The following is a 12070-nucleotide window of genomic DNA, read 5'->3' as shown; positions in this document are numbered from 1 at the left end:
CCAATAAAATTTTAGATCCTTCTCATACTGTAGTTTTAGCTTTGCAATGCTCTTATGCAGTGAAGCATGTCAGTTAGTGATTTATCTTCCTTTTTTCCCTACAGGTTATTATAGCCTGAGCAGGCAGAAATGAGCATTCACAAAACATCACTGCATTACCCAGCTAGAATTGTACTGTGCACAATAATTATATTTATCCCTTTGTTATCTTCATAGAAATACTGTCTTTGCAATCAGAATGACTGCATGTTTCTTATGTCACTGGCCAACAGTGTTATATAGGTACATTAAAAAATCAAAGCATCAGGTAAAAAATCAAAATGGTTTCTAGCATTATTAATATATGAGAGTTGGACTTGCAGAAATGCCTACATTTCCAATAATCTTTGGACTTTAAGTTATAAAATATAAGTCATGCCATAAAACCATTCCTCACATTTGTGGGCCAAAGAGACTCTGTACTTGCAGTATCTAAAGGGTTAACTGAAAAGACGGGAGTGTAGTAGAAAAATAAGAAGAAAGACCTACTTTCAGCATCTGCTAAGTGAAGAAAGAACAGGAGCACCACCACTGGCCTGGCTATGTGCATCATCCGACAGCTTGGCACCAGCATCCTTTTACAGCTTCGTTCTCACTGGCTCATTGGCCACAGTGAGTCAGTCTGGTCTGAGTTCTCAGATACAGTGTGTTCACAGCCTAGAAAAAACAAATAGACATGTTGATCTTAACACAAATCTATGAATTTATTATGAAACACAGCGACTGCATGTCATTTTTGGTGAGGTTTCATATTGAGCCATGTGTCATTTTATAGCTGAAAATAAAATACATTAAATTGAGTTTCCTACAGTTTTAGATTTCCTAAACATATGTAGACCACTGTGATACACTGGGCATTATTTAGGAAAACATGTTTATTCAGATAATGTTTCTATATTTCTGAATACAATAAAGTTTAATGTTCTTTAAGAAGCTAACAACTGGTCTAGACAGTTTTTTAAAAGTCAAAATAAACTTTGAAAAAACATAATTTTAATTACTCAGAAGTCACAGTAAATAAACCTATTATTTGAAAATTTCAGAATCTTTGTTTATCACGTTTTGTTAATCACGTTTTAAAGAGTATATCAACTATTGTAAAGGTTTGTTTAAAAAAAAAAAAACACACACACACACTCATCTACTGTACTAGAATGCTTAGTGGTTCTAAGGCTGACAGTAAGGACAAATTGTCAAATTATGTCAGGTCAGGTCTAATCCCAAGGAAAATCCATAGCTATAGTATAGTATTTTTAAAAAATGCAATTACTACTTCTGTATTTTTGTAATGGTTACTGACACTTGTTTGTGGTTTAACATCTTGAGGCGCGAGTCATATTTGTCAAGTTATAAACAGTCCATGTTTCCTTTTCTAATACAATCGTCACTTTAAAAAAAAAAAAAAAATCATAATCTTTGTTAAAAAGCTAAAATTACTACAAAAATATTACTTATCACGCATGTGTTGGTCATACACATCCATATTTGAAAAAAATCAATTTGCAGCCACCGCACTGATAGGTCGGCTATTTTGGACCTCCAGCGAGGCAGCTCTGAGAAATAGAAAGTGCCACATAACGCTCTGGAGTGCTCTGCCTATTGAACACACCCCTGATAAAGCTAAACATTTTCCATATTATTATTATTATTATTATTATTATTATTATTATCATTATTATTATTATTACTAATAATAATAATAATACCAAAACTATTATAAAAATCTTTGCATGAAACATTCAATAGGCAACAGGTTCCTTTCTTTTTATAAGGTTTGAAAACATGTCCATCGCAAAGATAAAGGCTCATTATTAACCCATCTGTTTAAGTTAAATGTTTTTCCCCCTGGTTCATGCAGCAATTGCCAGACAAGAACTTGATCACCAAGGGGCTCAAACGTCCAGGTTTCCCAGGAAAGATCCATCAGCATAAAGTAATACAATATTCAGCTGAAAAATAATTCAGTTAATGAGCCCTGTAACTAAATCAAAGGGGAGCTTATTTGATCTATAGTATGTGAGACTGCGGTCCATTGAGAAGATACAGTACCACTACAGGCTGTTTCATGAAATCTATTACATGTCTTGTGGCATCATTTAAATTTTACTCTTAGTCTTGTTTTAACTTCAACTTTAGTACATTACACTGTTTCAAAAGACATGCTGAAGAGATGCCTTTTGGCCTTAAATGAAAAAAAAAAAAGAAAGTGACAGCTACTGCCCGAGGCATTGAAAAAAAAGGCATTGAGATTATTAGAATGCAGTGCTGGTAGCCATATTGCATGTAGCAAAAAGGAGACACCATTATCATTTCACTCGGGGGGGGGCTTTGCAGATTGCTAGCATGAACAGCCCATCACACCCATAATGTACCAGAAGGAATTAAAAATGAATAATAAATACACGAATGAGGAGCCTGATTAGCGAATTGAATTCCATTGCCTGTGCGTGTATGTTCTGCTTCACTATCTGTGTCCTAAAAGCACCATCACGGGGTCAGAATCGAGGCACACATTTCCCTTCTGGCTCTTTGCTTCCCCCTTAATGCTGCTACTTTAAATGACAGCAAAGACCAAGAGACATCAGTCCTGTCAGGCTCAATGTCTATCCTAGAGAGCTATGGACGGCCTCCTGTTTTATAATAGCTTCCTTTCTATCATTGAAGAAAATAAAAATGGGTGAAAACGTCATAAAACCAGATGCATTTTCTCTTTATTTCCAAATAAGCAGTGCATTTACACTGGATACTGCATGTGACTAAAAGGGGACTGGTCTCGAAATCATGCCAGCCTTACCAGCACAGAAACGGGAGGGTCCAATTCTGCAACACCCATACCTATATCATGTCCCCAAATTAATGCTGAATACATTTTATGATAACACGTCAGCTTCAATCTTGGAATACATTTTTCACACTCAATTTTGTGCAATAGGTTTTACAGGCACAGCAACAACGCCTAAGCCCTTTCTCTTGTCTCTCTCTGCTTTAGCTGACTGTTCACAAAACTACATATTTTATTAAAACAGCAAACCGTCAACCAGCCAAAATTTGATATCTTTCCCACCAAAGAATAATTATGAGTTTCAGGGTGATTAAGTCTTTCTTTTTTAAAACTCCTAACTAAAGCTGCCTTGCTACAGATTACCATTTGGGCAGCATACTGGTCACTGAAAACATGCCTTGTTTCTACAGCCCATATCCGCTTATTTTCTGACACGTCCAATCTCACAATAAAATGAATGCAAAGGCTGCAACCAGAAAAGGAACAACCACTTTCCATTTTCTTATTCGTAGTTCATCATTCTCACTGTTCTTACTCGTGGTATCTTAAGAATGCAGGGATTTCTGAAGCAAATCACAGTGGTAGGTGGGGGCAGGCTCTGGCACACTGTGCTGTATAAAGCAATTTGAATAATTGTAAGATTTCAGTAAAGTCCAGGGGCTTAGTAGTTATGATACAAATGTAGGTAGCAGCTGAATTGTTGTTGACTTTATCAAATCAAGACAAATGTAATTTGTTAATGCTCACAAAACTGTTTCATTACTATTTTATTGTATTGATTGATTACTAAATGATGATTACTAAATGATGATTAATAAGCATATTCTACAGGCAGGTGTGTTTTATACTGCACTCAAATGTAATAAAGCATACACAACATACTGTACTCTGTTAAAAAGAGGACAACATATATTTTGGCATAATTAAAAACTGCCCCAGTGGACCAGTTTTCTTTTCAAAATAACCTTTAAAGCAGAAAGCTGTACTTTATTAATTGAGTATTGATAAATTGCTGCCAAACAACATAGGCTTGCTTATAACGTATATACCGTTTAATACGTATGGGCAGATGTTTGCACTTAATGCGTACAGTTTTCCTGTTCCACGGGCAGGTCTTTTTGTGTTTAATACGTACAGTTTAATACATACAGTACTGTTTAATATGTAGCGTTTTCCTGTTCCACAGGTAGATATTTTGCACAAATAAGGTACATCCACGACAGTAAATGACACGGTGGCATTCATGATGTCAGTTGCTGTTTACTTTTATTCTTCTATGTTTTTGTTGGCAGTCATTGTACAGTTTAAAAGTATATTGTATACAATTTTAACATTTAGTGAAAATAAACATTTGTAAAGTGGTATTACTTATAAATTGTATGGTCCACAGGGGCGTGTTTTGTAAAAAATAATAAACTCCTGTTCTTTGGCAGTTAAGCTTTCTTGTATTGCTGATATTTAACGTTATGTATTTATTTGACAGGGACAACAAACATTCTTTAACATTTATGACATGTCTACAGAGTAAATATTTAATTTACTTATATTTGCAGTTACATACAGCATTTCGAATTGTGTTTACACCGTACCTCATTTATAAAATACTGATTTCCATTGTCCCTTGCAGTCCGTAAGTGGAGTGCACCTGTATTACCACCATTTACAAAGTATCTGTAGAATGTTTCACATTATATTAAAATGTTATGCTTTTAAAAAAATAACAGCAACAATAATTTCAAATTCATGAATTAAATTTATTACAAAAATACAGATATCCCTGGTTGAAGGTCACTTTTTACATGAAACACTTTTTAATACTAATACAGTATATTAAAAGAAATACCACATCAGTATCTTATTAGAATTAATTCAACAAGCATAAACTCAAAGGCCGAACTAAATGCCATATTTTAAAGCTTAACAACATCCACAGATACTGCAGAAATGTCACAAGAGAGTGCTTCTTATTGTAATTACTGTACAGACATTTCTACACAAATGCCAGTTTGACCTCTTTGAAATGCACTGTTTCAAACTGCTGGCATTTGTTTTTGGAGGAGTTGCATATTTCTGTCTTTAAAAGCACAACATCCCTGAAGTCTGTACCCATCTGATATGTAAATGACCTGCTCTGGCTTGATTTTGCCTAGTGGAGCAGGTTAAATGAGCATTGTTCCCCTCATTAACATGTATCTCTGGTTCCAGATTGGAGCTGGGTAAAATTAAAACAAATTCCATTAAATAAACAATGCACCACCACTTTGCTCTGTGATCTAGGTCTTTAGGGTTTGTTTTCATTTTTCGTTCCCTTGTATTTACGCACACAGATGGGCAATGTTCTGAAAAAAACAGCACCCGTTAGCTTGGAAGTCCTATTGCAAGCAAGAAAATCAGGTAGGTTTCTTTTTTACTTTTCCTGCTGTCTCTAACCAGCAACATACACAATAATCATTGTTGCATAGGACCTACTGAATAACAACTGCATTGCTGTGGCCAACTCAAAACAGGGCCTAATTTAATGCCATGGGCTAATGCAATAACATCTACTGTATCACTAAAAAACAAACAAAAAAAAAACAGTGTGAATAGGAACCTTGTACAAATTGTATTTATATGAGCAGTTCTGTTACTTTATAATCTGTAGTGCTTTTATTTGTGCATAAATAAACATCACATATATACTGTAGCTTCCTAATGTCTCAATACAAACTTCCTATTTTCTGACTCTTACAATGGCAACTATTCTTATAGCTGCTTAGTTCAATAAAAGTCTTCAATTAAGTACTTCTGCCATCATGTTGATTTATGATTTCCATTACACGAGAGTAGATGTTAAAACTTCATGCTGATTTGAACTCGGCTCTCGCCAAGATAAGCACCAACTAAGACGTAGCTTTACAGTAAACTAATGTGATCCATATGCGTCTCCATCCATTTACGTTTCCTTCCATATGATGATGTAGATATCCTTTTGTCTGGTGTTAATGGCTGAAGTGTAATGCTGGCTCCAGGGATCAGCTTATTTTGCCTCCCTGGCGCATCAGCACACACAACGGCTGCGATGCTGGCTCCGGGGATCAACCAAAGTGCGGCCTCCCCAGCGCATCAGCATGACAACCGTCTGGATTGAGCTAAGTAGGGTACATCTCTGGGGTTTTCAAGTGGGCACCTTCCATCCTCAGTGTTTCGTTGACTAGCCCACGACACCTCAAGAGGGCTCGACGGTGATTCTGGCGTCCCAGCATCACCCCCCTCCGTCCCCCACTCAACTCAGCCCAGCTTACTTACCTGCCCCCAGCCAGAATCTTTCCGTCTCAACCACAGCCATTCCAACCACAGCCAGTTGCTGCTCCTCTCTGCTGCTTCAGATAAGTTCTTCACTGTGCGACGCAACTCTTGGCCACTGAATCCGACGTCTCTGAGAAACCGGGTTGTAGAGTGTGCCACAAATCCTCGACAACCCACTTCCACTGGGTAAACCCGAACTCTCCATCCTCGCTGTTCCGCTTCAGTGGCTAGTTGAGCATACCGCAGTTTCTTCCTCTCTTACGCCTCATCTACAGCATCCTCCCATGGCACTGTTAACTCTACCAGGTGAACAAGGCGTGCTGATCCAGACCACAAGACAATATCTGGTCGAAGGTTAGTGGTGGCAATCTCAGGTGGAAAAATAAGCCGTTGACCAACATCTGCCAGCATATTCCAGTCTCTAGCAGCTTCAAGTTGTCCTGGGCGAGGATTGGTTTTAACACCTTTTCTTGGTGGTTGCTCTCCTGGGCGGAGGAATGTTGTCTTTTGTGTGTAATGTTTTGATGGAACAGGTGGCAACTTATTGGTCATGTTACGCTTGTCTTCCAATGCTAAGGCCAAACATCGCAGCACCTGGTCATGGCGCCAAGTAAACCGTCCTTGGCTAAGAGCCACCTTACATCCTGTCAAAATGTGCCTTAATGTTGCAGGTGATGAACACAAAGGACATGAGGGATCCTCTCCTACCCAGAGGTTTAGGTTCTGTGGTGATGGGAGAACATCATATGTTGACCTGATGAGGAAACTGATCCTGCTCTGTTCCATTGACCATAGGTCTTGCCAGCCAATCTTGCGTTGTTCCACACTCTCCCATCTCATCCATTCTCCCTGTTTGGCCTGGGAAATGGCCTTTATACACCTCATCCTCTCCTCCTGCTTTTGCACCTCGTTGACTACCAGCTTCCTTCTTTGAGCTGGGGCCGCCTTGTGCCATGTAGGAGGAGTTGAACTGAAACCAAGACCCCCTCTTCCATGCTGAACTTGCCCCATGATATCACAAATTCGACGGGCAGCCTTTGCATCTTCCACAGCTTTCTTTGCCGCCCACTTTCTTCCAGTTTTCAACACAGGTGCTGCCTCCCTTACGCATTTATCGCGTGACTCTACTAATGTCATTTCCAGTCTGACCTTGGCGCACTTAAACTCCTCGGTTAGAGCAGAGACTGGTAGCTGCAGTATTCCTTTACCATAAAGTCCCACTCTGCTGAGGCAGCGTGGAACTCCCAACCATTTCCTGATGTATGAACTGATTAAAGCTTCCAGCTTCTCTACTGTTGTCAAAGAAACCTCGTACACAGTCAGTGGCCACAGCAACCTCGGCAGTAGACCAAACTGAAAGCACCAGAGTTTTAGTTTACCTGGTAGAGCGCAGCTGTCTATGCTCTTCAACCCTTCCACTGCTTGTTGTCTAACTTCTCCCACACGAACTGTGTCCTTTAGATCCCCGTCGTACCATCTCCCAAGACTCTTCACTGGCTTCTCAGACACTGTTGGTATTGCCTCACCATTAATGAAGAATGTTTTATCTACTACTTTGCCTTTAATTATAGAGATGCTCCTTGATTTAGTGGGCTTGAATTGCATTCGTGCCCATTCAATGTTATTGGTTAATTTGCCCAATAATCGATTAGTGCAGGCTACTGTTGTAGTCATGGTTGTCATGTCATCCATGTATGCTCGAATTGGTGGTAGTCGCATTCCAGAAGCCAAGCGCTCTCCTCCTACTACCCATTTTGATGCCCTAATGATTACTTCCATTGCCATGGTAAAAGCCAGTGGAGAAATGGTGCATCCTGCCATTATTCCAACCTCTAGGCATTGCCATGTAGTGCTGAATTCTGAAGTTGAAAAACTGAATTGCAAATCTCCAAAATAGGCTTTCACTAAATTTGTTATTGTCATCGGTACACTGAAAAAATCAAATGCTGCCCAAAGTAGTTCATGTGGCACTGAACCATATGCATTAGCCAAATCCAGGAATGTCACATGGAGCTCCTTCCTCTCCTTTTTAGCTGAATTGAATTACTGCACACACACTGTGGTACAGTATTTATAGTCAACATTTCTACTGACCTCAACCATGCAACTCCCCATACAAAATTAAAATGTGCAATGCTAAATAATTTGTGTTTTAAGCATCAGATGACCAAAATTCCAGTTTGAATTTAGTTTATGTGATTTTTGCACCCTCCACCACTTATGAACCCCAGTAGCCTTAGCTAAACAATATATGAAAATCTTCACTAATCATATTTAGCTACTAGGCACATACTGTCATTTTGTATAATAAAATAAAAAACAGCAGTCATATTTTAAGTATGTACCTGACACTCTAAAGAACCTCGAGCCAAAGTACAATCCTGTGCCGGTGTGCTTAGATAAAGTAACGCACAAAAACGCTCTTGGCTCTAGTGTAGCCATCTGTGAAGACTACCTTAGAATGCATAATGGATGACATGGTTTTAGGCACTGTATTCATCTATTTACTAATCTGAAATCAAGATAAAAAGAGGGGGGAATTGCATTGAGATTCTATACTCTGTTTGTTATTTTTTCTAAGGAACAAATATCACACATAATCCAATAATAACAAGCAATCAAAGCAATTGCTGCCATGCTCTACTTGTGTAGCTGCATGGGACCCCATTGTAGGACGATGACAGAAGGTAGGCAACAAAGTGAACAATTGCTGACAGCAATAATGTAGGTTTAGGGTTCAGCAATTATAGCTACTGCATTCGTTCAAGACAGTACTAGTCTGAATGTTGCACAAAGGTGGGTTCACACTTTTATGTTATAATTAAAATGCCAAGTGTCTGCTATTACTGTATCTAAATGCCAATTTGGTGTGATATACCCTTAGCTAAACTGGCATTATATTTTTGAAAAGCATAACATTTCAGTTGGAGTTTTCTCCCTTTAATTACAATACAGGAAATAATGTACCTGTTGCATGGTAAATAATACCTCCAACAGGCAACGGATGGCTTTTGTCACAATGTTTCCCTCAGCAGAGTGCCATATAATATCCCTACCATTACATTGTGTACTGCTATAAAAATCTATTTTAGGAAATGGGTGGAATTGCCTTGCGGTGGGAAGGTGGATGCTATCAATTAAATTAGAAGTATGAATAAAATGAAGACAAACTGAGCAGGGCTGTAGATATAGCAAATTACTGGTGGTACTGTACATATAAAATCAAAAAAAATAAAGAATAAAATCACTAACATTTTAAAACAGATTGGAGCTCTCTCCAACAAAAATGTATTACAGGCTCTTTATAATTTTAAAATTCACTTTGGGTGGACTGGCTATCCCATTGGCTCCATGGTGGTTATCAAAGCATGACGTAAACTTCTGCATATTCCTGCTGCTGGAACAGTAGAGTATAGATTTGAGTAAAACCCCTGTTCCAGCCTTTGCTTTTTGCAATATGTAATTCTTTCCGGTGGTTTGTCAGAAAAAGACAGCTCATTAATTTCTGTAGGGGGTGGTAGTTTTATCCTGGGTGTTTGACTCAGCCAAGCTCCCAACACAGACACAATGAAAGGAGGAATACAAAATATTGTATACATTCCCAAAATGTACAAAATCTTAGATGCTAGTAGTAAGATACTACAAGATAATTTGTTTTAATATTCTGTGATATTGTTGAACACATATTTTTACAAATGAAAATCTGAACCAGCGTTACCAGTTGCTTCCATGATCTTGGAAACCTAATTTTCTACATTCAGTAACATACTCTAGCATTTACATTATATGTGTAATGCAACATGTTCGAAGGAAAAATGAACTAGGAAAATCTAAAATTCTCATCCACCCAAAATGACTTATTTTTGTGTCTTTGCAGGAGAAAACAAGCAATAGAACCCTCTACCACACATACACTCACATAAGCCTGGTACACATTAGCCAATGTTAGGGAATCACATCACAAAAGTGAGAGCATAACACACTACCTGATGCAATTGAAAAATCACGTTGCAATTGATCGCATCGGGCAGTGTGTACCGGGATTTACAGATTGTCAACTTAACTCGCTTACAGATCAAACTCAGAAGAACAACTGCATTGTGCACTGACAAACTCGTTGATTTTACTTTCACAGAATACAGTACTTTTTTTCATGCAGTACATTCCCTTGCGCCTATCTGAGGTGAAATGTATTTTTGACACCGTTTAACCAATCGCGAAATAGGCCTGTATCTACGATCGTTTTGTTTATGCCATAGACATATGCATGCATGTTAATGGTTTATGGTTCATGTTTTCCCCTAGTGAAGTTACAGATGTCAAGATTCAAAATCAGGGCTTTTTGGCAGAAGCACTCAAAACAAGCTTTACCATTGTACATTTCTTACAGTTACAGCACAAAAGTATAAATTATATATATATTATAAATGTATATATATATATATATATATATTTAAGAACAATATTATGGTGTCGTTTAATAACATATAATCAGATTGTAATGTGAAATAGGTGACATATTAACTTTAATTAAATGTGTCTGATAAAACAGTATCTCATTTACAGTAGCTCGTTATAGCCTCTACAATGTAACTGCAGCAACTTGGGGAACAAAGGCCTTCTAATCAGTTACAGAATGTATTGCTCTTATATGGCCCTTAATTTTAAGAACCAGTAAACTTTTATGATAAGCATTTGCTAACTCTGTTTTAAAACTATGGTTCACAACATAACACAGTGGAACGATCACAGTGCTACCATGCAGTAATCAATTGTAGGGCAGTATTGCCACATGTGAAATCTTTAACAATAAAGCCGAAATGAAGTATTATTGGAGATCCAATCAAAATAGCCAATAAAGCCCAAATAAAAGTATAGTCACCCGTTATACGGTATAGCCTTTATTTATTTATTTATTTATTTATTTTTTAAAATTAAAAAAAAAAACCCTGAACCTTCTAACACCCCCTAGTTTGAGAACCACTGGACTAAAGCATGATGAGTGGTTGGGAAGGAAATATTTATAGTGTGATTCTAACTTGTGACCTTTAAAGCACTTCCCCTCCTTATTTGAGCAGATATGAGCAGATGTGAAACTATTGTCTTTCTTTTTTTCAGGAGTCAAATCCATATCAGGGGAGCATAACAGAATCCTTATGGTAACCCAAATTACCACCTGCCTGAAATACATGCATACTGTATTAATTTAGCACTTCATCATAGGGTGTAATAAAGCATGCAATGCCCAGTATCCCACTTTTCAGAAAAATAAACAGCTACAATAATCCAAATAGTTGTACCATGCACACATCACCATCTTGATCAGCCACAAGCAGCATCAACGTCATTGTGGACAATTCACTTTCCTGTCCTCACTCTCTCTTAACGAGAAGGTCAAGAAAGATGTTTTAAGAAAACAAAATGGCTATAAATAGTTTGATTTGAGACATGTTTCTTTACTCAAAAAATGCCCATGATACTGAAATCTCTGGTGTTATTACCCAAAATAATTGAAACCGCTGTTTAAAACATGTAAAATATTATATACCAAGCAGATAGAAGGAAAGTTTTTTTTTTTAATTTTTTTTTCTGGAAAGGGTAACTTAAACTTGTTTAATAGAATAAAAAACAAAAAAACACAACAATCACTAAAATCAAACTTAGCAATGATGGTGTAGAATTAGTCTTCTGTTGTACCAGGATGAAAGAAAAGTTACATACAGCACATTAGCATACGCATGTTCAGCAGTTATATTGTTTTATTTATGACTGTCATCAAAGATAATGTACTGAATTCCCACAGCCATTGTCCATTAAGACTTTATTAGAGCTAGCAAAGATCTTCCCTTAAAAGGGCAATAATGAAGACTGTTGTTCACCTGGCAATTTTTTTTTTTTTTTTTTACTTTGGCTGCTCTCCATGGGCCGGAGTGCCATTAAAGAAGAGACAGGCCGGGATCT

The 12070-nt window shown here is 37.6% G+C and overlaps 1 protein-coding gene across 26 annotated transcripts in view; it reads right to left on the bottom strand.

Annotated features, from left to right (window-relative positions):
* Window positions 1-12070, bottom strand: part of LOC117409284 (receptor-type tyrosine-protein phosphatase delta) — a 696619-nt gene that overhangs the window by 173299 nt on the left and 511250 nt on the right. For all 26 annotated transcript variants that reach the window (XM_059001224.1, XM_059001244.1, XM_059001233.1 and 23 more), the window contains one exon: window positions 529-696. In XM_059001224.1, coding sequence (XP_058857207.1) covers window positions 529-613 — 85 coding nt within the window. In that variant the 5' untranslated portion in view covers window positions 614-696. The remainder of the gene's footprint in view (window positions 1-528; window positions 697-12070) is intronic.

Source organism: Acipenser ruthenus, chromosome 2, assembly GCF_902713425.1.
Source record: "Acipenser ruthenus chromosome 2, fAciRut3.2 maternal haplotype, whole genome shotgun sequence".
Lineage (NCBI taxonomy): Eukaryota > Metazoa > Chordata > Actinopteri > Acipenseriformes > Acipenseridae > Acipenser > Acipenser ruthenus.
The sequence above is the reverse complement of the archived record's forward strand: the minus strand, read 5'-3'. Positions and strand labels throughout refer to the sequence as shown.